Genomic DNA, 24,694 nt, shown 5'->3' on the forward strand with positions numbered 1-24,694 from the left:
TGACTGGTGGATTGGTGGAGGGATGGTCACGAGAAAAGTGCTGGGCTGAGTGATGACTGGAAAGTGACTATGACTGGTTACGTAAGTGATATAAACATGTAAGCCGAGATTAGTGTGCAAAAGAAGGATATCATAAGTTTATTTTAGTCTCTCTCTCTCTCTCTCTCTCTCTCTCTCTCTCTCTCTCTCTCTCTCTCTCTCTCTCATCCTTTCCTTATCCTATTCTTATCCTTTTGCACAGTCCTTCCACATTCTCTGTTTTTCCTTTTTGTTTTCCCCATCCTCCTATTCTCTTCTTACTCATCCCTGTCTTCTTCACTGTTCCTCCATATTCACTTCCCTCTCCAAAATACACTCGCCTCTCCTCTTACCCTGTTCATCCATGACATGTTTCTCCTTTTCCCTCTCTTATCCCTTGTTTTTATCCTTTCATTCCTTCCTTCCTTCCTTCCTTCCTTCCTTCCTTCTTCACCTTCAGCTTTCTTATCCCTCCCTCTCTCTGGCTTTAAACTTCACACACTCTCCTATTCTTTATCCATCATTTATTCCTATTCTTGCTATTCCCTTTATACTTAAGCAAGTCACCCTTTACATATCATCCTTCGTTTTCTCTCTTCCCTCCACCCTCCTTCCTGTCCTTCCCTCACATGCTTACTCCTATCCTCACTCCTTTCTATCTTTTCTTCCTCTTCTCCCTCCCCATCTTCCCTTCTTTTCTCTCAGCCCCCCCACCTCCTATCCTCCCATTCTCCTTAACCATCATCCCTTCCTCTCCTTTCTTCTATCTTCTTTTTCTCGCCCTTCGCAACCTCCATCATTCCCATCTTCACGTCCTTTCACCTTCCCCATCTTCCTTTCCTATATCCTCTCCCTCAGTCGGTCACTCTTTGATGCTCTCTTGCACATCATTCAGGCGGCGGGAACAAAACACAAAACACACACGCGCACAAATCATCACCTCATTCTCGCCGGAATCACGCATCTTAGCCGCAGATCACAAAACTCAATAGAACAGCTAATCTCGGTTAAGTTATGACGAGATCCCGCGAGGAGCAGCTGGTGACACGTGGCTGAAAGAGGCGCTAACTTGTCTGCCGGAGTGAGGCAGGTGTACGCCGTGGGATTGTACGCTGTGTCTTGTGTTTCCAGTTTGCCGTGCTGTAGCGGGAGGTTGTTTTGCGTGGATGGGTAGGTGGAAGGTTATAGCGAAAGGTTTGTGTTTGTTGTTAGTGGTTATTAGTTTGTTGTTAGTGCGGGAATATCTGTGTGAATGTTTTATTTTTTTCACTCTCTCTCTCTTTCTGTTTCATTTACCCTCTTTGTTTCTTTGTCTGGTTTATTTTCTAAGAGTCGTAAATTGAACGGTTTTATTCCATTTTTTTTCTGTCTCTCTCTCTCTCTCTCTCTCTCTCTCTCTCTCTCTCTCTCTCTCTCTCTCTCTCTCTCTCTCTCTCTCTCTCGCTCTTTATGTGTGTGTGTGTGTGTGTGTGTGTGTGTGTGTGTGTGTGTGTGTGTGTGTGTGTGTGTTTTTAGAGGATAAAAAGTAAAAAAAAAAAGGGAAAAAAATTAAAACTACTTGTCATATTATTTCATTTTTTTTTTTTATATAACAACGAGACTGAAATAACGAAATATTATGTTGCTGCTGTTACTACTGCTACTGCTACTACTACTACTACTACTACTACTACTACTACTACTACTACTACTACTACTACTACTACTACTACTACTACTACTACTACAACTCATTCCTGCTTCAACTTTTTCTATTCACATGTAGCTTCACAATAATGGTTTTGACCTTTCATACTGGAATGTAATAAGTCATGTTAAAAGAGTATTTACGTAGATAGAGAAAAAAATCATTTCTCATTTGAACTCAAAAAATTTCCTATTCATGAGTGGTGATATGCCGTCCCTTACACACACACACACACACACACACACACACACACACACACACACACACACACACACACACACACAGAGAGAGAGAGAGAGAGAGAGATCTTTCACATTATATAAACTACAGTTATCTCGATTCAAATTCAGATATTTTACTTATATTCAGGTATGGTACAGTACTGCTCTACACGAATTTCAACTGTTTTGATAGATATTTTACCCTTAGAGAGGAGAAGCTTAATGTACCAGATGTGAAGGCAGTGGCTGGGGTGTTTCACGTGAATGTCCCGCGTGTTAGACGATTGGTAACCTTTTTTTTATTTCTCCGGGAAGTCGCCGTGAAGCTATCTAGTCACGCACGCCTTCAATATAATACTGCAGTCACGGGAAACAGCAAGAACAGCAGTCTAGTCAGGATCTTCAAAGTTAATGTTAAGTTGAAAGATAATTGTAATACTTATCAAACTGTTACGTTATAGGGGAAATGTTTCTTGCTTTTTGAGTTCGTTGGAAATATAACACGCGTACATAGTTGTGTTTCTCGGTGTCTTGAGGGGAAAATGGAAGCTTAGTGAAATTGATGAACTACAGTCAAGGTGTTCTGGTTTGGTTTTATATAAGTTTTGTAGTATAAGTAGTAATGGTAGTAGTAGTAGTAGTAGTAGTAGTAGTAGTGGTGGTGGTGGTGGTGGTGGTGGTAGAAGTAGTTATACATAGTAGTAGTTGTAGTAGTATCTGTAGTAGTAGCAGCAGCAACAGCAACAACAAAAACAACAAATGGCAATATAGCAACAGTAGCAACAACAACAACGACGACGACGCACACCACAACAACAACCAGTGACTACCACAACGCACACCTCGACCTTTTATACTTCCCCACCACACCACACCACACTTCCCCTCCCTTAGCCTCCCCTTCCCTCTCTTTCTCTGCCCACCACCACAGATAGACAGCTACACACACACACACACACACACACACACACACACACACACACACACACACACACACACACACACACTCGACTGTCTCCTGAAGGCAAGGCGTAAATCAGACAAATCCCGCCGGTGATCCTGCCGTGGTCCGCCTCAAGCACACGGCGTCCAGATCCAGGTAGGAGCATTCGTGGTAATCGCTGCCGTGACGCTGAGATGCACAGATAAATGACGGGATTATCTGTGTGTCGCCTTGCCCTGTGACACCCCGCCCGACTCCTGCCCGACCCCCCCCGCCACCTCCAGCCCGCCTCTTACCTATACCTGTCACCTCCTTCCCGTCCCTCTGCTCCCAAACTGTGTCCTGCCTCACTCACACTGTTTTGGTTAAAATATGTCTACATATATGTTTGCATACACATACACATTAAAATTTACGTGAACCAGCGTCAAAGTATATCAAAAAGTCACGCAACCATAACTGTAATCAACATCTCTGATAAATAATCTTCAATCTACAACATTTTAAACGCCAGTGGTCTAATAAGAGAGAAAAAAAATCCCTTGTTATGTTTGCGTGATGGCCGTATACTTACTCGTATTTACGTGCAATGATGTTTAGTTGCTTCCAGTACGTTGAAATAAGTAGATAATTCAAGGGAAACAACATATATTATTACGTTCTCACGGATATTGAACATTTGAACTCTTGAATGCCATTTTTCCTGTTTAAAGAACTTTCAAATCTATCTTGTTTTTCATATAAGTACTTTTGAATGCCACGTTCTATCTTTTAAATATTTTCGGATGCCACCTTTCTTCTTTTAAAAACTTTCGAGTGTCATCTTTCTTCTTCTGAACACTTTCGAATCCTACCTTCCTTCTAAGAACTTTCGAATGCAGTCTTCTTTCTCATAAAAATATTCAATAGTGACAGCGGATGTGTAAGAGAGTAAGGTGTGCCGATTTCACATTACTCTCACCGAGTGACTCCCTGGGAAGGCTGGGCCTGGCGGGCTGCAGCTATTCTCAGTAAGACGTCTATGAGAAAGAGAAAGGTCGCGCGAAGTGAGTGATTGGGTTGGGCGACGTTTGTTTATTTTTATTTCATTAGTTTATTTTCTTCATTTATCTATTTATTTATTTTTCTTATTTTTATCTATTTTTATGTATTTATATTGTTTAATTTATTCATTCATTTACTCCTGTTTTATTAGCAGTAGTATTACTTTTTTTTTTACACAAATGTTCGGTGGTGCAGTGAAGTAAGAGGCAGTGAAATATAAAGTCAGACACATCAAGTGGGGTGGGACTGTATATCTCCAAGTGTTGTAGTTATTGGAGCAATTTGGACATAGATAAAGAGGAAACTTAGAAAATTCATTTCTGATTTCTTCAGCGTTTGGTAGAGTTAAACGTCTCGAGTTGCTAATCAGCGCTACAACATCTTTGATGATATCCAAACTTTGACACTACAATCTCATTTGAGATTATTATGAGCATCTAAATGTATCAAGCCTCTAATTTTCATTAGAGATGGCAGTTTAAACTTTTCCTTTGTCTGTAAAGAAAATATACATGCATGTGAATATAGGATAGTGGTGGAACAAGTACACAACTTTCTCATTCAGCATCATTATTGAGTACACCAAAACTTACGAAACCTCTTTTAATTGAAATAAACATTAAAATCTTCAAGTGTACATTTAATTTCAAACTTCTTCTCTTGCCAATAAAAAAAAAGTATGTTTTCGTAACACCTATGTACACAACAGTCACTCGCAAGCATTACGAGCACCAAAACTCACCCTGCATCTCTCAGTGAAGCTAAATATTAATACCCTCAGTAAGTTAATCACCAGTAAGCCTAACCTCAGGGGACGATTGCGATTACTAAACTAAAAGTGGGAATTTATCATTAAATGATGCGATAGAATCTTCTCAGCTGGTTTGGAGCGACGCAATAACGTTACATCAAGGGATAGGAAAACTTGTCTAATTGATTGCCATGATCTCTTACAAGCTTCGTATTCCCTGTAGGCTCATGCACGCACCTCGAGCTACGTGTCGCGTCTTTGGTGCGGTGCTTGGCTCATCCCGCATTCTGGTCAAGCGTCATCATCGTTAGTCATTATTAGTATTGTTAGCCTCAACTATATGACACCGCTCGAGACAAAGACTGCCCACAATCCTCCTCCACTCACGTTTATTGGTGCGCGTGTTGGTTAATCCATGTCACACCAGCGATGTTCTTTTTTTTTATCTCAAGCCTATACGTGTGCGCGTTATGTAGCTTTGGTTGTGTTGGTATTAATACTGGTTAGTTTGTTAATTAGTTAGTTAGAGAGTCCATTGGTTCATTTGTTTATTCACTTCAACAATCAGTTACTTAATTATTTAGTCAGTCAGTCAGCTGTTACGTTTGTTCGTTATACATTACTACTGTCTAGTTAGTCGGTCAGCTGATTAGTGAATTATGTGACTTGATCAGCCAGTCAATCAATTAGTTGGTCAGTCAGTCAGTCAGTCAGTGAATCAGTCAATCAGTCGCTCAGTTAGTCAGTTCGTAAGTTTTTGTGTGTATGTTTTGTTGCCTATAAGCTTTAACTTGCGGCGTCTCAAACGTGAGGTTATTCGTGTCATTGTGCTTGTCTGCCTTTGCTTTGTCTCGCGGAGGAAGGAGACAGCAGGCTTTAATTATGCTTTGTCATCAAATCATTACTGGGAGAATAGTATGATATGATTTGATTTGCGGACTTCTTCTTCGTGTGCTAATATACAAAACTGTCATACCTATTTGTCCTCGTCCCTGTGTGTGTGTGTGTGTGTGTGTGTGTGTGTGTGTGTGTGTGTGTGTGTGTGTGTGTAATCTAGTCATTCTACCACTTCAGTGAGAGTCATCACGCCTCGCTCTCTTCAATTGTCGGTCTCTCCTATGTATTCTAATGTACTCGTAATATATAATAAAAACAATACTGTGAAGGATAAAGGTAATTAAAAAGAAGCAAAGGTCATCACAGAGCTTTTACTCAAATAAAACTGACATCAAGAAAAAAGTGTTTTTGTGTGACGTGCCTCGAGACAGAGACGGAAAAAAGTCAAGGCACAGACGAATCATTAAAATGCCGCTCGTAAAAAGGCGCGAGGTGATAAAATAGACCGTGTGAAAAATGAGCAACATATTTGATAATTTAACCAGCAAATAAAAGGCTCGACCATTTCACGCGCTTCATCGCTCAGGCTCTCATTTCTCTCCCACACCCCGTCTCTCTCTCTCTCTCTCTCTCTCTCTCTGTAGTAATAATTGTCATATGATGAAGTATTCGCATTTCCTCGTCGTTTTCCACAGCGTATCCTCGCCCTCAACCTGTCATTCACACGGCTCTTTTCCACACTTATGTAATTGTAACTTGATTTTTTCCACCACTAAGAATTTACTAGAAACTTCTCTTCTTCCACTTCCGAAAACTAACTTCTACGAACTTGAATGCTTTCACCTTGTGTGATCTCCTTCTCTCCTCCCTGTCCATCCTTTGCAGAACGCTTCCTTCTCTCTCCACTGCAACCTAACACCCTCCGCCATATTTGATCACCCCGGCAGCAATGACTCGTCTCAGACCGATAATCTGAAACGATTTGCTCTCTCACCATCAGTACTTCCCAAACGGTCTAGATGAAGATACTCATGTCTTTAAGGTATTGTTCTTGGTTCTGGTGATGGGTTGGCAAGATTTCTTGTTTATTATAAGGATAAATTGTCATGAAAGCATGGCTAGTCGCCTCTAGGGACTTGAAAAATTGTCATGGTGAGAGAGCAAGGCGTTTCTCAATACAGGCGTCTGATACACTAGTATATCTTTCTTTATCCCTTACCTTGCTCGTGTTCTGGCCTCCAGTCTAGGCGGCCCGGATTCCAATTCTTGCCAAACCTACTTGCCCGGTGGAATATGTAGCGTTCTCTCGTTAACCCTAGCGGTGCCTTATGACCTAAGATTGAACAATTTCCATTTTCCTTTATCCCTTTGACCACCACTCCATCTTCTGTCATCTCTCACATAACTCCTCATTGCATCTCATTAACATGTCATCGCTCAGGTATTTTTTTTTTTCCTATCACCAATAAGTTTTTCAAGACATTTTTATATTAGCATAGAAAAACTAAATTCGATACGTATTATCTGAAATGATGTTTTACGATATTTTGAATGTTGAGGATTGACAGTCATAGTAGCAAAATGTTCCTCACACTAACCATTCACTGACTCATCAATGCAACTGAGAAACACAGGACTGATTCTGAGTGTCCACCTTCCTGCGACTTAGATTATTAGAGAGAGGCGTATTAGGACATCCTTGGAATTATTATATATTAGCCAGCCTGATTTGAACTTTACATTGATCTTTATTTAGTAACCAAAACGGTAATTAAGGCGATCTTTCTGCTCTTTTTCTTTTAATCTCAATCTCCTTGACACACAAACAAAAAATGAAAGCAAAACTAACCTTGCCTTAACTTCTTCAGTACCAGGACGCGTTTCTATATTCATTCTGCTTACAATTCGATGATTTTATACAGTTTCAGAAACTTATGTGGAGATTAAAATACCAAAGACTGTGGCCATTATTCTTCTGACCTTCATAGACCCTTCCTAATGTCAATAAAATGGTCTAATCGTACACAAATCTCAAGATAGAAATGTGTCCCAGTATTGAAGGGGTTAAGAAAAATCACAAAAAAGTAAAACTAACCTCAACTAAAACCGAATAAAACAAAATAGAGACAGATAAAATGCAAAAGAAAAAAATAAATAACTCATTGCCTTCTCCGCCTCCCTCACGAGCTACCTTCCTCCTCCTCCAGAGTCTGCTGACGGCACTGATTCGAGGCTCCGGGGAGGTGAGCGAGGAGTCGGCCCGCCAGTTTGAAGCTTGGTGGGCTGTGCATGTGTCCCGCCCCCCCACCGCCGCCCACGTCATGACACCACCGCACCACGTTCACGCCCGCCCACATCCACTCGAGAAACTACCACCGGAGCCTCTGCATCCAGCCATTCAGGTTTGTTTTGGTTGATGTTGTGGTGGTGGTGGTGGTGGCGGCTACCGTAGAGAGAGAGAGAGAGAGAGAGAGAGAGAGAGAGAGATTAGTTAGTATTTTCTATATTATTTAAGGATTTGAAGGAAAGATTTCTATGTACGCAGATGTTTAGTTCTTGTGTGTGTGTGTGTGTGTGTGTGTGTGTGTGTGTGTGTCGATATTTTGAGTGATAAAGATAAAAAAAAAAAGCAGAGCAAATAAATAAGAGATACACAGATAAAACCAAATAAATAAACAATGAGGCCCATCAACAGCTCCACACTTTTCCCTTCCTTAACCTTCTTTATCTGTTTTTTTTTCCTTGGTTCTTTTATTTCTTGCGGAGTGGTTTTAATTGTGATGTGGATTATTTTACGTGGCGTTACCTGCTGGATGTTAAGTCTTTGTCTGTCTGTCTGTTTGTTTGTCTGTCTGTCTGTCTGTCTGTTTGCCTATGAATTCATCTACTGCATCTGTCTATTTGTCAATCTATCTTTGCATTCGTCCATCCCTCTTTTTTTGTTATTCTCTTAATATGTTTTTCTATATTTTTATTTCTTTATCCTTTCCTCAATTTCTATGCTTCGCTATTTTGAGGTCTAAGTGTCTTCCTTTCCTCCTCTCTACCTGCCTTTATTCTTTCCCTCTTTCTTCCTTTTCCTTTTAAAGTCTTAATATGCATCTTATCTGTGTTTCGTTGCATCTGTCATATTTTCTTCCTCTCTCCTTACTTTTTTATCACTCTCCCTCGTTCTCTTATCTTGCATCATGTTCCCTCCTTCATTCATCTCTGTTTTTTTTATTTCCTTTCTTTCATTCTTTCGTTATTATATTTCATATCAATGGCTATTCTTTGTTAAGTTTGGGAGGAGGAAGAGGAGGAGGAGGAGGAGGAGCTGAAGGAGGAAGAGGAGGAGATGATGAAGGAGGAACAGGAGGAGATGATGAAGGAAGAGGAGATGATGGAGGAGGAGGAGGAGGAGGAGGAGGAGGAGGAGGAGGAGGAAGACAGGTAGGAAAGAAAGGAGAGGAAGGAGGAGGAGAAGAGGGAGAGGAGAGAGGAGAGAGGAGTAGGAGGGGAAGTAGGAGGGGGAGAAGGAGGAGGAGAGGAAGGAGGAGGTAAAGAGGGAGAAGAGGGAGAGGAGAGAGGAGAGGGGAGGAGAGAAGAGGAGAGAGGAAGGAGGAGGTGAAAAAAAAGAAGAAGGAGAGGAGGAAGAGGAGGAGGAGGAGGAGGAGGAGGATAAATAAGAAAATGCTAGAGTAAAAGGAAGAAATGAATGAGTTAAAATGTATAGAAGATGAGAAAGACGAGGAAAAGTAAGAGAAGGACAGGAGAAGGAGAAATAAGGAGGAATATTCAGGAGAAAAAAGGGGGAAAGTGATGATGAAAGGAAAGAGGAGAACAAAGTAGTGGTGGTGGTAGTAGAGAAAAGGAAAAAGAGGAAGAGAAAGTGGGATGATAGTGGAGGAGGAAGAAAGAGTGGAGGTGGTGGTGTTGGAGGACGAGGAGAGCGAAGAGGAGGAGGAGGAGGAGGAGGAGAAGGAGGAGGAAGAGAGGAGGTGGTAGTGGAGAAAAGTGAAGGGGAAGAGGAAGAGGAGAAGGTGTTGGTGGTGATAGAGGAAAGTGAAAAGGAGGAGGAGGAGGTGATGGTGATGGTGGTAATGGAGGAAGAGTAGGGAGGAGGAGGAGGAGGAGGAGGAGGAGGAGGAGGAGGAGGAGGAGGAGGAGGAGGAGGAGGAGGAGGAGGAGGAGGAGGAGGAGGAGCGTTACGTAAGTGTGGTGAACAAGCTTTTGCAGAAGGAAAGAATCTAAACTTACTTTTAGTTTTAAATTAATTCAACTTTTCTGTATAGTAGTTTTTTTTCGCGTTTTTTTTTTTTTTTTTTTTAACTTCTCTTTAAATCACAAAATGTTGTCGCGATGACTTATTTATTCCCTTTTATATATTTATTTATTTATTATTTATTTATTTATTTATTCATCTATTTTTTTTATCATCGTTCACGTGTATAGTGTTTTTTTTTTTCTTTCTTTTTGTAATGTTTCCCGCCATTTTTAGTCTACCGGATCAGCTGGGTTTTTTTTTTTATCGAATATTTTTGCATTACGCATTATTAAACAATTAGGAAACAGATTAATAATGTTTGTTACTTTGTTTTACACGTGGGAACGACTTTTTTTTTTTTTGCCACATTTTTTCCTTCATTTTCTATTCAATTTTCAGTACAGCAATGTCATTTTTGTGAGTACTTTTGCGTTAGATTTGTTTTTTCTTTAGCAGTTTATTTCCTGCTTTCTTTTATTTATACTTCACTTGGCTTTTTCTCTCCTCGGGCAGTTGTGTTGTAGTGAGGAATGTGTGGCGTGCCGTACGAGTGTTGCAAGGATGGAGGTGGAGGTGGTGGTGGAGATGGTAGTGGTAGGGAAGTGAACACTTCTGAGAGGTAGATGGGTGGGGAGCGTGAATGCTAAAGGGAGATATGGACCACTGGTATGGAGTAGGAAGAAAAGAGGATGTGTGTGTTTCTTCTAGTGAGTGAATGAAAGGAAGCTGTAGGAAGATGTGTAGGATATAGAAGGGGATGTGAATGGAGAGTGTGGTTGGTATGAGAGATAGAAAGTGAGAATAATAGGGAAGAAATAGGAGGTATCTGAAAGTGAGGATGATAGGGAAGGAAGAGGAGGTATGGTTGCTAAAGAATGGAAAAAGTATAGGTGATTGGGAGAGAAATGAGTTGTGGACTGTGGCCAATAGTGAAGGAAGAGAGGGAAGCTGTGGCTGGTGGCGAGAGAAAGTAAAGAAGGTATCTCTAGTGGAGGAAGAAAAGGGAGGTGATGGGAGCAGTAACTAAAGACAATGGTTTGAAATCACAAACGCTTTGCTGTCTCACCACAACAATTTTCAAAGGCTACAGAGCGTAGCCTGGTTTTCAAGGGTGGTTCTCCTGTTAACAATGTAGAAAGCTTGTCAGTCTGTCACTAGAATTATAAAAACGTCCTTTAAAAACCTGCGTTATTTTAATCAAGACTCTTTTCAATGTAGTGGAGGCGTAGCGCAAAAGTTTCTGAATATGTCCTTACGATTCAAGAGAGTGGTTTCTTTTTAATTTTTTGTAATTTTAGGATAAATCCCTCCTTACGTAAATAAATAAATAGATAATGAAATGGTAGACTAATGTAGGGAGGGAGTAAATAAAGGGAAATGTGAAGCGGATGGAGTATGTGGAGGGACGTATGCGAAAGGTGTGGATCACTACTTACTTGCTAACTATTTTATGAGACTCACCGGCGCCATCACTGTTGCCGCTACCGTCCCTGCTGCCAAGGTGGCGTATCTGTATCTGCCTGTACTCTTTCCGAGGAAGGCACCAGGAGAGACTTTAACCCGTTTACTGCTCCTTGGCACATTTTTCTTTATTTTTACGCTCACCTCTAAACATTGTACTTGCCAGAAATTGGAAAATCTTTTCTATTCCAATCTTTTCTCTCTTGTAAGTATTTAGGTATATAAGAAAATTTCGACGCATTGATTGTGGTGCTGTGAAGTGTTTATGTATATCCTGGTGGAAAGGTTTAAAGTAACAAACTAGTGTATTTGTGTTTCATTTACAGTTATTTATTTATTTTTATTTTTTATTTTTTATTTTTTTTACTTTTTTACCGTCTCTGCCAGTCCTTTGTATCTAATTTGTGTTAATCGTCTTTTAATATGTATGTCTTCTCTCCCACTCACAATATTCTGCACACTCAGGTATCAACACACTCTTCAACACAAATGCCCTCCTCTGAAAAAGAATAACATAAAATCCATACTTATTACTATCAATGTTACTACTGTCACCGCCACCACAACCACCACCACCACCACCACCACCACCACCACCACTGTAACCAATCTTCATAATATTCTGTCATTAGTACAATTATCCTAATGTATCCTGATCACAGAACTGAATAAACGAAAAAAAGAAAAATAGAGAACGTATTATGGGAGACACGCGGAGGTTTTAGTGTATAGATAACTAAAGAAATATAACTAAATGACTTGATAATTAAACACGTATACGAATAGAGGAATAGATAGATAAATTATCAAAAATGTATAAATAAATGAACTGTTAGAGAAAGAACAAGAGGAAGAAATAGTTAGCTGTGATAGGATGCTAATTGTTATGAGGTACTGTGAAGCTATACATTTTTCTCTCTCTCTCTCTCTCTCTCTCTCTCTCTCTCTCTCTCTCTCTCTCTCTCTCTCTCATTCTGTTCTATTTCCTGTCACCTTTTTTTTTCTTCCAACACGGTTCTATATTTATATTCTCTCTTTACTTGTCACATTCGTTCTTGTTATTTTGTACTGATACTTTTTTTTATATCTTTTGTTCTTTCTGTTCGGTTTTTTTTTTTTTTTCTCTCTCCTTTCCCTGTCTTTCTTATTTCTTTGACTATTCTTTACCAGTTTTTGTTTTGTTTTGTTTTCTTATCTTCTATTTTTTATTGTATTTATTTTTTTTCGTTTTTCCTTTTTTTCACTTTATTTATTTATTTTTTTTTTGCCTTCTTTATCCAGTTCGGCTACCTTTTCTACTTCTTCCCATCTTTCATTCTTTTCTATTTCTTTTTTTTTCTTTTCTTTCATCCTTCTTTTATTACTCGTTTTCTCTCCTTTTCGTTCTTTGTTTCTTGCGGTTGTTAGAAGAGCGATTTGTGCAGTTTGAAGGAGGGAGGATGCGGGAGGGAGGGAAAGAAAGAAGGAGAGAGTGGGTAGAGAAGGAAGGTGGAGGGTGGAGGGAGGGAAAAGAGGGAAAGAAGGGTGTTCCTAACCTTCCTATACCTTTCCCTTACCTTTCCTTGTCTGTCTGTCTGTCTGTCTGTCCCTGTCTGTCTGTCTGTCTGTCCCTGTCTGTCTGTCTGTTTGTGTAAGTGTCGAGTGGATCCATACTTCAACTAAGATTTGAAAATATCCAGTTCGACTCTTGCTTCCGAATTTCTGGGAGGAAGAAGTAGCACTCTCTTCTACAACTTCTCTTCTTTTTTTTTCGCCACTGTCCGTTAATTCAGTCAGTCATTCTGTCTGTCTGTTTGTCTGTACATCTTCCAAGTTTTTCTTTCTTTATTTGTGCCTGTCTGCCTGTCTGCCTGTTCGCCTGTCTGCCTGGCTATCCGTCTGTCTGTCTAGCTGTCATTTTAGTTATCTGTCCACTTGCCCCTCTCTCTCTCTCTCTCTCTCTCTCTCTCTCTCTCTCTCTCTCTCTCTCTCTCTCTCTCTCTCTCTCTCTCTCTCTCTCTCTCTCTCTCTCTCTCTCTCTCTCTCCTCCCTCCTCCTCCCTCCCTCTCCCTCTCCTCCTCCACCTCCTCTTCCTGCTTCTCCCGGTGTTGAGGTGGTCCCGTCCCTTCCCGGCAGACGGTGGGCAGCCAGTACGGCCCGCAGAAGACCAGGATGAGGACGAGCTTTGACCCTGAGCTGGAGTTGCCGAGGCTGCAGCGATGGTTTGCAGAGAATCAGCACCCAACCCGCCTTCAGGTGAGTGTGTGTGTGTGTGTGTGTGTGTGTGTGGGTGGGTGGGTGGGTGTGTGCGTTGAATTGAGAAATAAGAAAGTGAGATCAGAAGGAGGACTAGAACGATGTAAAGTGTGTGTGTGTGTGTGTGTGTGTGTGTGTGTGTGTGTGTGTGTGTGTGTGTGTGTGTGTGTGTGTTAGTTTTTGATGAGAAATAAGTGAGGAAGGAGGACAAGAAGAAACAAATGGATGAGTGTATAGAAAGAAGAAATGGGTGAATGATTAGAGGATGGAAAAAGAGAGGAAGAGCAAGAAGTAAGGAGGAGAGTGATGCAATGGAGAAAGAAAGTCAATGAGGAACTGAAGAGTAAAGGGAAGGTCAATAAAGTAAAGGAAGGAGGAAGAGAAAAAAAAAAAAAAAAAGTACAGCATTCGGTACAGACAAAGAAACTAAACAACAAAAGGAAAAAAATGCCGAAAAATACTTCATGAAAACGATCGCAGTACTATCATACATTCTAAAAGGTACGTATATATGTATGTATGTATGTATGTATGTATGTATGTATATAAGTACGTATCAGTGTTCCTTATCACTCTCATTCTTAATTTTGACAGTTGCTTAAATTCTTGTGTTTGACTTATTTGTTGAGCGAGTGAGTGAGTGTTTCGTGTGTTACTTGTTTGTGTAATACTTCAAACTGCCTCCATCCCAGCCAATCCCACTCTTCTTACCCGACTCTGTCCCTCAAATATCCCAACATTAGCAGTATTTTAGCAGCTTCGAGTTCATTAGACTGCGTAGTTGGCTGCATACCCTCATAGCCAGTGACAGCTTAGTTAGCCAGGCCGCCGGACTGGAGAGGGAGGGCATTTAGGAAGCGAAGTGTGTAGGGAGCGACGCTGTTTGAGATCCGGGTCGATTCTCCAGCTCATATCATTAGTTAACTTTTTTTCTGTTTTTGTTCTCTCTCTCTCTCTCTCTCTCTCTCTCTCTCTCTCTCTCTCTCTCTCTCTCTCTCTGACCTGTAATCTAATAAATTTTACTTCAAAGCTGTATATACAATCTATTATTTTCTTCTTCCAATTTCGCTTCTCAGGCATACAACATTTTTTCCTTAATTTTTCTTCAGCTTCAGGGAATATCAATAATTTTCTTGAGATTTCTTGCAAGTTACCTTTCTGCATGAGACATAGGTAACCTGCCGCTCCAACAGAAGTGTTCCTTCACCTGTAGGTTTATGACTCTGGTTGTCATCAGTGTGATAAGACCTTGTCACAGAGTATCTTATTCTTTGTTATTCTTTCTTGTACTCAGAGAACTGTAATGGTTAATGTGGAAGTGAATGAAAGATTTATAAAAACTTTTTGGACAAAGTAAAGATTAATTAGTACACGTTACATTCTTATGAGGCAGAGGAAGGCATTCATGGAAACACAGAGGTTTGACTAGCAATGCAAAAGCTGTTGTAAGGTGTATAAAATCTTTCTTGGACACTATAAAGTTCCATTATGATTATTAGTTTTAGCAAGATTTTTTTTTTTTTTTTTTTTTGGCTCCGTTGTGAGGTCTAATGGGCAAAGTAAAGATAAATACAAGCGTTAGATACTTTTCCGGAGACAGTAAGATTGTACTATTAATATTAATAATGTTTACTGGCATTGTTGTTCTTTCCTGAACTCAGAGAAGTCTCATGGCTAATATGAAAGTGCATACAAGATGTAGACTGGCTTTCTTGAACAGTCATGAATACCTTCTTAACACAGTCATGAATACCTTCTTAACACAGTCATGAATACCTTCTTAACACAGTCATGAATACCTTCTTAACACAGTCATGAATACCTTCTTAACACAGTCATGAATACCTTCTTAACACTGTAATGAATACTTTCTTAACACAGTCATGAATACCTTCTTAACACTGTAATGAATACCTTCTTAACAATGTAATGAATACCTTCTTAACACTGTAATGAATACCTTCTTAACACTGTAATGAATACCTTCTTAACACTGTAATGAATACCTTCTTAACACTGTAATGAATACCTTAGAGACAAAAGTCTCTAAGGTATTCATTACAGTCAATTACAGTCATTATGGTCAATGCAAAGATTAATGCAAGAGTTCTATAGACTCCCTTGAACACAGTATTATTTAATTGACAATACAAATGTTTATTGGACACAAATAAATTGCATTGGAAACACAAGGTCATTGCAATGTTGAAAAAACAGTGTGGTGATATAGACATGATACATACTATATAAAGATCTCTTAGGGAATTGTGAAACTTAAATGATAATAGAAAAGAAATTACCTGTTCTTTAGCGACTTCTAAAATTCAGACAGCCAACTACATACACACGTTTGTACACACGTTTGTTTCTTTCTCTCACCACCTTCCTGCGGTCCTGACACTCCTCTCTGCACTTCCAAACCTTACGCACATCTTTGCCATCCTTTGTTCGCTTTTGGAAATCCTGAAGTCGGTGCATTTTCCTTCATGTTTATTTTCCAGTATTCACTTTCCAATTTCGTCTCGCATCCCCAGAAAGTCAAATTCATTTTTTTGTTCAATCACCACCGCCGCCGTGCAGCTCAGCGTTCCTTTTCTCCCGCTGCACGAGGCCGCGCGCCCCGCCCAGCAGATCCCGTAGGGCCCAGCCAGGCGGTGCTCCCGAGGCCCCAAGACTTTCTTTCTGGACAAAAATAAATGAGACAAGATCCCCAGCCCAGCCTCCCCTTCGTGCGTGACGGGGACTCGTGCAGCGGGCGGTGGGCGAGAGCGTCTCGCTCACCCTTGCTGCACTGCATACATTAATTCTGAAAGTAGAGAAAAGAAAAGAAAAATAAGAGGGAGAGAAGATACATAGATGCGTAGCCAGCAAGCTCGACGCGGGGCAAGGGGGACGAGACGAAATTATCAAGGAAACGCGCGGCAAAGTAGCGAATAGTAGTGGAAGTTACAGTAATAATAATAGTACAGCAGCAATAGTAGTGATAATATTAACAATAATGATAATAATAATAATAATAATAATAATAATAATAATAATAATAATAATGATAAAACAATGGTAAACAAGCATTCACTAACCTCCTACCTCCTTCCGATCTCCTACCCTTCAGATCCAGCAGTACGTGGCGGAACTCAACGCTCTGGAGTCTCGCCGGGGCCGCAAGCCGCTGGACATCAGCAACGTGGTGTACTGGTTCAAGGTAAGGAGAGACAGACAACACAGGGGAGTGAGGGGTGCGTGAGCACAAGAGAAATGGGAGGGTCAGTCATCAGGGAAGGGAATGGGGTCTTTCTTTCGGTAGGGGGTGGGGATAGTGGAATATGTGAGCAGGGTAAGGAACAGGGAAGGTCAGCAGAGACGGGATGAGATGCACTGTGAAGGAGAATATTTGTTGAGAAGTGTTGGACGCGTTAGTTACGATGTTTAAAACTGTGTGCTAGACTGTCACTCTTATCTAGAATGAAACGCGACCTGCCCAGCCCAGAGAGTATTCTGTCGGTGGTGGTGGCAATAGACGTCTTCCCTGCCTCCTCCTCCTTCCTCCCGCCTTCCTGCCTCCAGTCAAACCCCCGTCACTCGCCGAACCAGACTTTGCTTGTCCTCTCGTCTGCCGGCCGTGCTGGGGGGCCACGGGTGGGACACCTGCATGCATACAAGTATCAGGAATAACTCTATTTAGGGAGCTGCCTCTCTCCGCTGTACGTGTGTGATGGCGAGTGTTTGTTTGTGTGTCTGGAGGACGAGTGTGAGCGTCCGCCGCCTCCCCTCACTGTCCGCTGTCCCATCCCCAGAACGCGCGGGCTGCCTACAAGCGGCAGGAGTTCCGCACCTTCAATGGCCTCAAGTCGCCGCCGCCGCAGGACGAGACGAGCGTCAGTGATAACGAGGACGCCACCGCTGCTTCCACAGCCTCTGCCGACCCTTACCCCGGCCCGCCCCCCTCACACCACCCCGCGGGGCCCTCTCCGCCCCCAACCACCACCCATGATCACCCACATTCCCACCAGTCACAACAGCAGCAGCAGCAACAACAACAACAACAACAACAACAGCAACAGCAACAGCAGCAACAACAGCAGCAGCAACAGCAGCAACAACAACAATCTCAACAGGAAGAAAATCAGGTATGGTGTTAGCTGTCCTCAAGAATCTTTGAGACTATCAAGAGAGCCTCTCACTCACCTGTACACACGTCATGTTTGAGCGATAATCACTGTCATGGCTCGATATAAAGAAGATAATTCACTCACTTTAAGAACTCAGGATAATTGTTTTTTCTTACATTGCCTTAACCTGAGAAACATTACTGATGTCTTCTATCTACTCTTCTGCAGGAGGATGACGAGTCTCGGCCGCCCGGCTCGGATCCGCCTGAGAGCTTGCAGGGACGCAGCCAGACGGCGGGAGGGAGTTCCGGTGGCCAGAACTCTGGCGGTGAACGATGCCAGGGCGAGAGTGACGTTGACATGAGTGAGGACGAAGACGAAGTACGTTCACGAGACAGCGTCAGCGTCACTCTGGAGAGCAAGGTGAGGATGTGACAAGGCTAATGCTCTTTCACCCTGCAACATCTCCAACTCACTCCATGACTTCACCTTGCCCACTCCACAATGCTAACTCGCATCCGCTCCATGGCGTCACCTCGCACACACTTCACATCGCCTCCTCTTTTAGTCCACAACGCCAAATTACATCCACTCCATAGCATTCATTATCTAAAACCTTCCACAACGTCTCCTAGTTTTACTCCTCTTAGTACACACACACAAACATACACACACACACACACACACACACACACACACACACACACACACACACACACACACACACACACACACACACACACACACACACACACACACACTCTCTCTCTCTCTCTCTCTCTCTCTCTCTCTCTCTCTCTCTCTCTCTCTCTCTCTCTCTCTCTCTCTCTCACACACACACACACACACACACACACACACACACACACACACACACACACACACACGGCCCGGTAGCTCAGTGGTTAGAGCGCTGGCTTCACAAGCCAGATGACCGGGGTTCGATTCCCCGGCCGGGTGGAGATATTTGGGTGTGTCTCCTTTGACGTGTAGCCCCTGTTCACCTAGCAGTGAGTAGGTACGGGATGTAAATCGAGGAGTTGTGAACTTGTTGTCCCGATGTGTGGTGTGTGCCTGGTCTCAGACCTATCCCAAGATCGGAAATAATGAGCTCTGAGCTCGTTCCGTAGGGTAACGTCTGGCTGTCTCGTCAGAGACTGCAGCAGATCAAACAGTGAATTACACACACACAAACACAAACACACACACACACCATTACACTGTCTTAATTAATTACATACTTGCTCACACACTTTCATATACCCCATACACACTGACACTCAACCCTTCACCTACACATATACGGTCCCTCACATTTGCACACACTATCATTTGGACTCCTCTTCCATTTAAAGCTTCTAAATCTTCTCACTCACCTTACACACTTACTTACCTACGTACCCTTCGCCTTATTAGGATTAGCTTCTCTCTGTACATTTCTTTAAATTTCTAACAGAGAAGCAAGTGGAGACGTGTTGCAGAAGTTTATATGTTATCTTGTAACTAAGACAGTTTATGCATTAGTGTGATACAAGTTTTTCTCAGCAGATGTGAAACTCAATAAATTGCCAATTACCCTTTCGTTAAAGAGAGAGAGAGAGAGAGAGAGAGAGAGAGATATATTATTAGATATCTGACTAATATAGTCAATGCACTAGCATTGACTATATTAGTGTTGACGTCTTATGCAACATAGAGGGTAGGTGGTGTCTTTAGTTGACGTGCCTTTTCCGGCTTCAATGTAAAATATTTGCGAGAATTTTTTTCGTCATGCGAACATCCTTCCCTCACAACGCTGTCTCCCTCTGAGCCTCTCAGCGCTCATTTACCGTACATCCTCCCTGCTGTGACGATTATTGGTTTACTTACATGTTATAAGTGACAGACAGCAATGATATTTCCTTTAGTGTGTCAGCAAAATGACAAATGAATTAGGCATTTATGTGAGTAAGTGACTCAGAGACACTGGTGATGGAAACAGATGGTCCCGGAGCTATGGGCCTAGCCTACATGGCACGCAACCATTCGAAAATAGGCTGAGAAAGGACGGAAAGATCAATTCATCATTTCACCACAGACACACCACATCTCCAAGAGAGTCCAGGTTTGTGGTAGATTGAAGAGGAAGGATTGATAAGTGTGATGCTATTATGTTTTTATCAATTGGTCAAGGTAGAATTAAGTAGTTGATGTTGGAAATTGACCTATTTTTGCAGAGTTTTCAAAACTAGCCCTGCTGTGAGAAGAACATCCCGTCCTTTAGGGACTTTGGTTTCCGTCATGACTGGTCAGGAAAACGCGTTCTGCAAATACTTATGAGAGCTTTTGTTTTTCCAGTGTTCCCCTCCCCCTGTGGTGTCTCCCGGCGCCCTATCGTTGCCACCTTATCCGCCACTCACGGGACTGGGCCAGGCAGGTATGGAGCGCCTACCCTACCCTGTGGTGCCCGGCTCTCTGCTGCAGCATTCCATGATGTATATGGCTCACTACATGCCGCAGGTGGGTGTCTCCTGATCTATCTAAATGTAGTGGGAATATTGTTTGCGTGTATCGCTCAGCCGGTAGGTTTCGTGTCAGCGTTCCTCTTATTCTTTCTTCTTCCTCTTTCCACACTCAGGTTTCGCCTTTCTCTGGTGGCCTCGGTAGCAGCGGACCGCCAGAGGAGAGGCGCAAAAGGAATCGGACGTTCATCGACCCGGTGACAGAGGTGCCGCGCCTGGAGCAGTGGTTCGCCATCAACACTCACCCCAGCCACAACCTCATCCTCAAGTACACCGAAGAGCTCAACCGCATGCCCTACCGCCAAAAGTTCCCGAAACTCGAGCCGAAAAATGTTCAGTTTTGGTTTAAAAATCGACGTGCCAAGTGCAAGAGGCTGCGAGTGTCCATGTGAGGCGCGCCGTGGTAGACTCCGCTACGAGGCACAACACGCGGAGTTACTCGATTGATGGAGTGACTTGGGGTGGCAGCCTCTCGTGGGGCTGAAATTACGGGTCGCAGCAACTTGAAGGTCACCTCTCCTCCCCAGGCTGAGGGCCTCGCCACCCCTGGACGCCCGTGTGCAGAGGCAGGCCGTGCGCCGCTGGGATGTGTTAAAAACTGTTGATGCGATAAAGTGACAGTCAGCGTGGCTTATGAGTAACAACGCTTGTGTCAAAACTTATCTTCGTTCATGATGCCAAAATTACATCCGGTGGAAAATACTTGTTATTATATTAAATACTATATTTGTCATTATTGAAGTGGAATTAGTGCAATACTCTACTCTGGAAAGAAAAAAAATGTTTAGTGGGTTCTGCTAAGGTTTCCCTTTGGCGTGTCTTGACTATCCATCAAGACCTCAGTGGTGAAGCAGTGGGTGGTTGTGGCGGCGGATTGAGCAGCGGCGTGCCAGGCCTCAGCAGGCTCCACCAGCACCGCCACTTCTATGGACAGTACTTAGCGGCCTGCTGCCTCTTGGACAGCTGACTCATGGGACAACCACACCAGAATTTGCTAATTAATTTTGTTTGGAATAAGAGAAGTGTCTGTTCATCGTGAACACATTACTATGTATATTGGTTTGGTGGCGCTTCTATAATAACGTTGATCATTTCAAATTAGAAAAATACAATTGTGGTGCAGATCGTGAAAATATGTAATGCATATACACATTAATAGCAGACAAATCTGGCAACTAGTAAGCCTCGCTAAGCTCTTATCCTATGTTCATGTAAAACTTAAAGGTTCTAGTATGGTTTTGTTTTACGTGGCGTGATGTTTCTGTCCCGAGTGTTGCAGCCGCTGCCTCACCGCTGCCAAGTCTGCCGCTGCTGTCGCTGACATGGACCCCTCTGGATATACTCATTTCCTTTCCCGTGTCCTCAGGACAGTAAAGGAAACAATCGGCAAAGCTGTTACAAAAGTAACTTTGTGCTGTGTTTTGTTCAATTCGTGCAAGATTGTTGCTAATACGTGTAGGATATATATATATATATATATATATATATATATATATATATATATATATATATATATATATATATATATATATATATATATTGATGATGAAACAGATGTGGTGTGGCCTCGGCGGGGCGAGTGAGCGCCTTTGGCGTGACATGAGGGCTGCTTCGCCTCCCTGAGCTCAACGATATTGGATAAAGAAAATGGAGAAAATTTTTTTTTTTTTTTTTTTCTCACCCAGCTTGCCTAAAGACCTGAGGTGACAGCATTGCTGCGGCAGATGCAGCGCGCCTCTCCTAAAACTGTGGTTGGTTCATCGTAGCCGTTCATTATACTTCATGATATTAAGGTACTTAGGATTATGTCTATGTCTGTTCCCTGGAGAGTGTATTATTTATTCAGTGTGTGCGTGTGCGTGTGAGCGTCACCGTGTCCGAGATCTAGTCAATAGGCGCCGCCACGCCCTACGGGGGCTGGGCGGCCGAGGGGCGCGGCTCTGATCCCCCTGCGGGACACCACTTCCAGATCCTCTATGAATTAAATTATAAAGGGAGTTACCGGTGCGTCTAACGTGCAAATGTAATAGACATGTACATTGAGAAATACTCGTACATATATTTGATATGTATCAGTATTTTTGTATTTTGAACGGAATTATCCAGTTTGTTTGGATTAGTCATTACCTCTGCGTCATGTTGCAGTTTGTCGTTCAGCGAAAACCTTCACTTCGTGTCGCCTCATTACCAATAGTCACCTCACACCAACTGGCGGCCCCGCGCTGCCAGTCCCGCCGCCATGGTAGTGTCCCCTTTCCCCTCCACGTGTCTGGGCGCAACCCACGCCCCGGCACAGCCACGTAGATATGGACCGTTTCCCTCTGGTTCTTTGTGATATTTTATTATATACAATACTTGACATGTAAATAAGATTGTTATATATTTCAATTTCTGTGTGTGTGTGTGTGTGTGTGTGTGTGTGTGTGTGTGTGTGTGTGTGTGTGTGTTCGGGGCACTCAAGACTCCCCCGCCCCCAACACCATACTCAGCATTTGCATTAAGTCTTTTACCTAGTCGGCGATCTGATGCAAAAATACCCACTTTTTTCCCCTCTCACCTCCCACGACCCAATATAATAATAATAAAAATAAAAAAAATCAACGAAAAACTGTCCTTGAAAGAAATCTTGGAAGATATATAAAATAATTACAGAAAATACAACTGTAGAAAAAGTAAACAAATGCAAGTGTTAACAATGACGATGACGACGATGATGGTGGTGACGGTGATGGTAAGGTGTGTGTGTGTGTGTGTGTGTGTGTGTGTGTGTGTGTGTGTCGGTTTGAATCCCCACTCTCCCTCACACTTTTAAAACCTCATGTGTTTCTGTTAGACAAGGAGTCCAGTCAGTGTTGTGTTTGGATTCTGTATATATCCCGTGTTTTGTACGTTGAATGTTTACTAGAGAGCGTTCGTGTAAAGACATTCTAGGGGATAAAGAAAAAAAACGAAGCAAAAAAAAAAATCAATCAAGAAGGGAAGTCGGTGAGTCTCCCATCACTTAGATCTCATTTTCTTTCACCAACCAGTCAGTCTCTCTCTCTCTCTCTCTCTCTCTCTCTCTCTCTCTGGATGCGCTCACTGTGTTGTACTGTACATAATGTTAATACAATGTTGTCATGGGGTGAAAAAAATGTAGTGTTTGCTAGCTGTCTCCCCCTCATTCTTCCCCGATCCCCTTCCCCTTATCCCCAGCCCTTCCTTGCCTTGTCTTCGTTCCTCTTCTCCCCGTTTATCTCACTCTTGTTCCTTCACTCACTCCCTCATATTATGTCACTCAAAATACATGCTTCCACCCACGTCTCTCTCTCTCTCTCTCTCTCTCTCTCTCTCTCTCTCTCTCTCTCTCTCTCTCTCTCTCTCATTATCTACCTCATCACTCATTTCTTTAGCATCCCATCATCCCATATTCTCTCTCTCTCTCTCTCTCTCTCTCTCTCTCTCTCTCTCTCTCTCTCTCTCTCTCTCTCTCATATCTTCAATCTCTTATCTCTTCTCTTTTTCCCCTTACTAATGTTTCTGACCATTAGATTTTAGACCACTTCCCTCCCTTTTCCACTTACCTCAACTCCCTTCCTCCTCCCTTACCCCTGGACGCACTCTCCCTCCTCCCTCCTCCACCTCCCCTACCATAACCCGCCATAGAGTAACCCATCTGGAGGGGTGAGTAAGATGTACTGATTCAAGTGTTGTTCATAATAAAATATGTCACTTCAGCTTGTGTTTTTCTTTGGTACAAATATCCCGACGAGACTGAGTGTGAATGGTGGGTGAGTGAGTGTGTGGGTGCTTTGTTTAGGCCTCCTTGTATGAGATTTCCGGCCATATTTGCCTCGGCACTTTCACTTCACCACCCTATCTATGTTACTTTTCTACAGTAACCAAAAGTATAATTTTGAAATCGATAACTTTTTCGTTCTCTTCCTCTTTTAGACGTATAATTTCCTTTTAGTAGTAATAGCCTTAACAGCATCAACAGCATCAACAGAAGCAGCAGCAGCAATAGCAACAAGAAGAAAGACTTCGATAACAATAACAAGGGAAGGGAATCGGGAATATTCCATACTTAATGGGAATATTCTTTACTGAAAATGTTATTTAATTTTCTTTACACCTTCAATTCCTCCTTTCGTAAGTACAACAGAAGGAGGAAGAGGGAGTAGAAAGGAAAGGAGGTCATTGTCTTCCTTGTTGGCCTTTGTCTCCTCCGCGTTACCCTACCCCTTGATAGGCTCCCCATCTCTGCGATCACCCGCGCAGGCCGACGCGACCATTAATGTTGTTTCTTTCATGTTGGCCAGATTGTGAACAACCGGTAACTCAGTTATCTTGAGTTAATTAACCGTTAAAAAGGACAAAGTCTTAGCTTTTAGTCCAATTCTTGCTAATAAGGCAGCTGGAAACACGATCATGCCAGGCGTAGGACGAAGATGGATGGGCGATGTGGGTGGGAGGAAGGGCCTGGGTGCCGGGCAGAATGGAAGGAAGTGGTGTGATGGGACGGAGCGGGGCACAGCAGTGACAAGGAGGCCTGAGGGAAAAATGAGAGGAGGAATGGTAGCTTAGAAGAAGGTAGAAACGGAAGCTGGAAAATTACGCCGTAAGGAGCTTTGGTCGGTGACGATGTGACGCAAGAAAGGA

The 24,694-nt window shown here is 42.5% G+C and overlaps 1 protein-coding gene across 2 annotated transcripts in view; it reads left to right on the forward strand.

The window, feature by feature from the left end:
* Positions 1-23,769, forward strand: part of LOC123519912 — a 168,746-nt gene extending 144,977 nt beyond the window's left edge. Inside the window, exons 6-13 of one of the 2 annotated variants that reach the window (XR_006679124.1) lie at positions 7,709-7,903; positions 13,324-13,443; positions 16,556-16,645; positions 17,238-17,570; positions 17,781-17,975; positions 19,890-20,051; positions 20,170-22,498; positions 22,790-23,769. Coding sequence is in view for 1 of the 2 variants with exons in the window: in XM_045281600.1 (XP_045137535.1) it covers positions 7,709-7,903; positions 13,324-13,443; positions 16,556-16,645; positions 17,238-17,570; positions 17,781-17,975; positions 19,890-20,051; positions 20,170-20,445 (1,371 nt within the window). In the remaining variant the exon portion in view is untranslated. Of the gene's footprint in view, positions 1-7,708; positions 7,904-13,323; positions 13,444-16,555; positions 16,646-17,237; positions 17,571-17,780; positions 17,976-19,889; positions 20,052-20,169 lie in introns of both variants that reach the window. The other variant, XM_045281600.1, reaches the window with a different exon arrangement.
* The last annotated feature ends 925 nt before the right edge of the window (positions 23,770-24,694 follow it).

Source organism: Portunus trituberculatus, chromosome 46 (genome assembly GCF_017591435.1).
Source record: "Portunus trituberculatus isolate SZX2019 chromosome 46, ASM1759143v1, whole genome shotgun sequence".
Taxonomy (NCBI): domain Eukaryota; kingdom Metazoa; phylum Arthropoda; class Malacostraca; order Decapoda; family Portunidae; genus Portunus; species Portunus trituberculatus.